The 6,323-nt window shown below is 53.2% G+C and overlaps 1 protein-coding gene across 1 annotated transcript in view; it reads left to right on the plus strand.

The window, feature by feature from the left end:
* Positions 1-2,165: 2,165 nt before the first annotated feature.
* Positions 2,166-6,323, plus strand: part of CLPB (caseinolytic mitochondrial matrix peptidase chaperone subunit B) — a 61,316-nt gene continuing 57,158 nt past the window's right edge. Inside the window, exons 1-2 of the mRNA XM_015850662.2 lie at positions 2,166-2,528; positions 5,609-5,660. Of these exons, the coding sequence (XP_015706148.1) occupies positions 2,432-2,528; positions 5,609-5,660 (149 nt within the window). The 5' untranslated portion in view covers positions 2,166-2,431. The remainder of the gene's footprint in view (positions 2,529-5,608; positions 5,661-6,323) is intronic.

Here is a 6,323-nt window from a genome sequence, read left to right on the forward strand (position 1 = left end):
AAGGGAAGGGAGGAGATGGGGGAGGGATTAAATGGGGGGGAGGGCGAAGGGGAGGGATGGAAATGGGGGGGGAGGAGCTAAAAGGGGGGGGGATGGTGATGGGTGGGAGGGGTTTTCAATGGAGGGGGAAGGGGCAGAGGGGGGAGGATTTAAATAGGGGGGGCAAAGGGGAGGAATGGGAAAGGGGGGGAGGGATTTAAAATGGAGGGGGATGGAAATAGGGGGGGGAGGGGGAGGGGCAAGGGGGGGGAGGGACTTAAATGGGGGGGGCAGAGATGGAGGGGAAAGGGGGAGGGATGGAGATGGGGGAGGGGAGGGAAATGGGGGCGGAGGGATTTAAATGGGGTGGGCAAGGGGGAGGATGGAGATGGGGGGTAAAGAGGGAGGGATGGGAGGCAGGGACTTAAATGGGGGGGTGGAAAATGGGGGGGGGGATTAGAAATGGGAGGGGCAAAGGGGAAGGGGTGGACATGGGGGGGGAAAAGGGGGAAAGGCAAAAGGGGAGGGATAGGAAGGGGGGATGAGATGGAGGGGCAAGGGGAGGGATTGAAATGGGGGGAGGGGTGAGGGGCAAAGGGGGAGGGATGGACACGGGGGGCAACCTGGTTTTCACGCCCGCACGTCGTGTGCAGGCATCAAAGGAAATAGAACAAGTGGAACGAGTGGTGTGTGTTATTGAATGGGTGGGTGGGATTAAATGGGAGGGGGTTATGGGATGGGATGGGCAATGGGATGGGATGGGATGGTGGGAAATGATGGGGATGGATGGGAAATGGGATGGGATGGGATGGGATGGGATGGGATGGATGGGAGGGGATGGGATGGATGGATGGGAGGATGGGATGGGACATGGGATGAGGATGGGAATGGATGGGATGGATGGGATGGAAATAAGGGATGGGGGTAAGGGATGGGGCTAAGGGATGGGGTAAGGGATGGGGTAAGGGATGGGGGTAAGGGATGGGGTAAGGGATAGGATGGGATGAGAGATGGGATGGTGGTATGAGAATGGGAATATGGGATAGGGGGATGGGATGGGGGATGGGAATGGGATTGAGGTATGGGACTGGAGATGGGATTGGGGTGAATGGGGTTGGGTTATGGGATGGGTTATGGGATGGGTTATGGGATGGGTTATGGGATGGGTTGTGGGATGGGTTATGGGATGGGTTATGGGATGGGTTATGGGATGGGGGATGGGATGGGGGATGGGATGGGGTGAATTGGGGTTGGGTTATGGGTTTGGGTTTATGGGATGTGAGTATGGGATGGGATATGGGATGGGGTATAGGATGGGGATATGGGATGGGGGATGGGGTGGGGATATGGGATTAGGGTATAGGAATAGGGTATGGGATGGGAGTATATGATGGGGATATGGGTTATGGGATGGGGTATGGGATGGGATGGGATGGAGGTATGGGGTTGGGATATGGGGTAGGGTATAGAGTAGGGGATGGGAATAGGGAAGGGGATGTGATATGGGATGTGATATGGGATGGGATGTGATGTGATATGTGATGTGATATGGGATGTGATATGGGATGTGATATGGGATGGGATATGGGATGGGATATGGGATGGGATATGGATGGCGAATGATGTTGATGTGATATGGGATGTGATATGGGATGTGATATGGGATGTGTTATGGGATGTGTTATGGGATGTGATATGGGATGGGATGTGATGTGATATGGGATGTGCTATGGGATGGGGTTTGGGGATTGGGATGAAATGGGATGGAGGTGTCCACCGCCCCCCCCCCCCCCCCCGTTGTGTCCGTAGCCGGGATTCGAACCCTCGTCCTCCGTCCCCTTTTCCCCCCCCCCCTCCGGAGACACACATCCGCTTCCGGTCACATCCCGGAAGTATCGGCAGCTACTCCCCGGATGTGCCCCCGGTGTCGCGGTGCATCCTGGGAGCTGTGGTTCTTTTTCCTCAACGTCATCCCGCCGTTCCGCGTTACGAACTACGCCTCCCATCACCCTTTGCGCGCCGCTCCTTCCGGCGCCGCATCTTGTTTGGCCTGCTGCGATAGCGCAAGGCGCCGGGCCGGGGGGGGGGGGAAGGGTTCCGGTTCGGTGCCGGCGGGCTCCGTGTGACGATGTTGGCCGCCATTTTGGGCGACCCGGTTCAGTCGCCGGGGGCTGGTTCGGGGCTGCTCGGCCGTTCCGGGCCGGTCGGTGCCTCGGGCGGCGCGTGGAGCAACCGGGGGGAGGATGGAGGCCTAGAAGTGAGGCAGCCGCCTGCAATACCGGGAACCGCCGCCAGGGGGCGACACAGCCCACCGGCGCTACAACATGGGCGGCAATGGGAGCGGGGGGGCGGCCGAACCGGGACCGAACCGGGTCGGGGCCTGAACCGACCGGACCGACATTAACGGCATTAACGGCGGCATTAACGGCGGCATTAACGGCCGGGAAAGCCGATGGGAGCGGAGCCGACATGGGGCGGAAGGAACGAACCGGGTCTGGCTGGCGCGCGATTGGGCTGTGGGCGGCGTGTTACCACGGGGGCCAGAGACAGTAAGGGGGGGATGGGGGCAATAAGGGGGGGTAATATGGGGGGGGTAGTAATCTGGGGGGGGCATAAGGGGGGGTATATGGGGGGGGGTAAATATATGCGGGGGGGCAATAAGGGGGGTATGTGGGGGGCAGTAGGGGTAGGGGCAATACGGGGGGGGTATATGGGGGGGGCAATAGGGGTGGATAATAGATTGGGGGGGTCAATAATATGGGGGGGTCAATATATGGGGGGGCAATATTTGGGGGGACATAGGGTGGATATATGGGGGGGGGCAATGATATGGGGGGCAATATTTGGGGGGGACAAATAGGGGTGGATATATGGGGGGGGGCAATAGATGGGGGGGCAATATTTGGGGGGGCAGATTTGTGGGGGGCAATAAGGGTGGGTTATATTGGGGGGGGTCAATATATGGGGGGGGGCAATGGGGGGGCAATAAGGGCAGTTTATGGGGGGGGGCAATAAGGGGGGGTATATGGAGGGGCAATAAATGGGGGGGGCAATAAGGGTGGATATATGGGCTGGGTCACTATAATGGGGAGGGTTTATGGGGGGGTATGGGGGCAATAAGGGGGGGTAGATGGGGGGAACAAAATATGGGCGGGAAGCAATAAAAGGGGGTATATGGGGGAAAGTATATGGGGGGCAATGGGGGGGACATATAAGGGTGGATATATGGGGGGGTCAATATATGGGGGGCGGCAATAATATGGGGGGCAATATTTGGGGGGGGCAATAGGGTGGGTATATGGCGGGGGGTCAATATATGGGGGAATAATGGGGGGGGCAATAAAGGGGGGTATATTTGGGGGTGCAAGTAAGGGGGGTATATGGAGGGGGCAATATTTATATGATGGGTGGGGGTTCAATAAGGGTGGATATATGGGTGGGTCAATATATGGGGGGGTTTATGGGGGGGGGTATGGGGGAATAAGGGGGGGTAGATGGGGTGGCAACTATGGGGGGGCAGCAATAAAAGGGGGGGCATATGGGGGGACAGTATGGGGGGCAATGGGGGGACATAAGGGTGGATATAATGGGGGGGTCAAATTGGGGGGTCAATATAGTGGGGGGGCAATATTTGGGGGGGCAATAAAGGGTGGATATATGGGGGGGGCAATAATGGGGGGGCGATATATGGGGGCAATAAAGGGGGGGTAGATGGGGGAGCAATTAAGGGCGGGGTCTGGGGGGGTATGGGGCAATAAGGGGGGTATAATGGAGGGGCAATAAGGGGGGGGCAATAAGTGTGGGTATATGGGGGGGGAATATGGGTGGGTAGATGGGGGCCATAATAGGGGGGCAATAGGAGGGGTAATTGGGGGGGCAATATATGGGGGGGCAATAGGAGAGATAGATGGGGGGCATAAGAGTGAGTATATGGGGCAATAGGGGGTAATTGGGGGGCAATATATGGGGGGGGCAAGAAGAGGGGTAGTATGGGGGGCAATATGGGGGGGGCAATATATGGGGGGAGCAATAAAGGTGGGGATATGGGGGGGATGGGGGGCAACAAGGGGGTTATATGGGGGCAATATATGGGGGGCAATAAGAGAGAGGTATATGGGGGGCAAATAATGGGGGTAATTGGGGGGGCAATATATGGTGGGGCAATAAGGTGGGGTAGATGGGGGGGCAATATATTGGGGGGTACATGGGGCAGGGGCAATAAAGGGGGGGCCATATATGGGGGGGCAATGAGGGGGGGTAGAATGGGGGGATGGGGGGGGGCGAAGAAGGGGGGGTAGATGGGAGGTATGGGTCATTAATGGGGGGGGAAATAAGGGGGGGTATATGGGGGACAATATATGGGGGGGGCAATAAGGGGTAGATGGGTGGTTCCCATAGGAATCCCATTGAATCCCATAGTATTCCATAGGATCCCATAGCATCCCATTGAATCCCATAGGATCCCATTGAATCCCATAGTATTCCATAGGATCCCATTGTATCCCATAGTATTCCATAGGATCCCATTGTATCCCATAGGATCCCATTGTATGTCATAGGATCCCATAGGATCCAATAGTATCCCATTGTATCCCATAGGATCCCATAGGATCCCATAACATCCCATTGTATCCCATTGTATCCCATTGTATCTCATAATATCCCATAACATCCCATAATATCTCATAACATTCCACAGTATCCCATAATATCCCATTGTATCCCATTGTATCCCGTGGTATCCCATAGTATCCCATCATATCCCATTGTATCCCATAATATCCTATAGGATCCCACTGTATCCCATAGTATCCCATAGGATCCTATAATATCCCATCACATCCCATAATATCCCATAGGATCCCATTTTATCCCATAGGATCCCACAGTATCCCGCAGGATCCCATAGGATCCCATAGTATTCCATAATATCCCGTTGTATCTTATAGGGTCCCATAGGATCCCATAGGATCCCATTATACCCCATAGTATCCTATTGTATCTCACTGTATCTCACTGTATCTCATTGTATCCCATTGAACCCCATTGTATCCTATAGGTTCCCATAGGATCCCATAGTATCCCACTGTATCCCATAGGATCCCGTAGTATCCCATAGTATCCCATAATATCCCATAATATCCCTCTGTATCTCATAGTGTCCCATAGGATCCCATAGTATCCCATAGCATCCCATAGTATCCCATAATATCCCATAACATCCCTCTGTATCCCATAGTGTCCCATAGGATCCTATAATATCCCATCACATCCCATAATATCCCATAGGATCCCATAGGATCCCATTTTACCCAATAGGATCCCATGGGATCCCACAGTATCCCACAGGATCCCATAGGACCCCATAGGATCCCATTATACCCCATAGTATCCCATTGTATCCCACTGTATCTCATTGTATCCCATTGAACCCCATTGTATTCCATAGGTTCCCATAGTATCCCATAGTATCCCATAATATCCCATAACATGCCTCAGTATCCCATAGTATCCTATAGGATCGTATAATATCCCATCACATCCCATAATATCTCATAGTATCCCATTGTATCCCATAAAATCCCATAATATCCCGTAATATCCCATAATATCCCATAATATCTTACAGAGGATGCGCTGCTGGAAGCCGCCAGGGTCAACAACATTGGAGAAGTCAACAGGTGAGAGATTATGGGATGGAGATGTATGGGATGGATGGAGATATATGGGATGGATGGAGCTATATGGGATGGATGGAGATATATGGGATGAATGGAGATATATGGGATGAATGGAGATATATGGGATGAATGGAGATATATGGGATGGATGGAGATATATGGGATGGATGGAGATATATGGGATGGGTGGAGATATATGGGATGGATGGAGCTATATGGGATGGATGGAGCTTATATGGGATGGATGGAGCTATATGGGATGGATGGAGCTTATATGGGATGGATGGAGCTTATATGGGATGGATGGAGATATATGGGATGGAGCTATATGGGATGGATGGAGCTATATTGGATGGATGGAGCTTATATGGGGTGGATGGAGATATATGGGATGGAGCTATATGGGATGGATGGAGCTTATATGGGATGGATGGAGCTCATATGGGATGGATGGAGGTATATGGGATGGGTGGAGTTTATATGGGATGGATGGAGTTTATATGGGATGGATGAAGATATATGGGATGGAGCTTATATGGGATGGATGGAGCTGTATGGGATGGAACTTATATGGGATGGATGGAGCTATAAGGGATGGATGGAGATATATGGGATGGATGGAATTATATGGGATGGATGGAGCTATATGGGATGGATGGAGCT

The sequence above is a fragment of the Coturnix japonica genome, unplaced genomic scaffold (assembly GCF_001577835.2).
Source record: "Coturnix japonica isolate 7356 unplaced genomic scaffold, Coturnix japonica 2.1 chrUnrandom505, whole genome shotgun sequence".
Classification (NCBI taxonomy): Eukaryota; Metazoa; Chordata; class Aves; order Galliformes; family Phasianidae; genus Coturnix; species Coturnix japonica.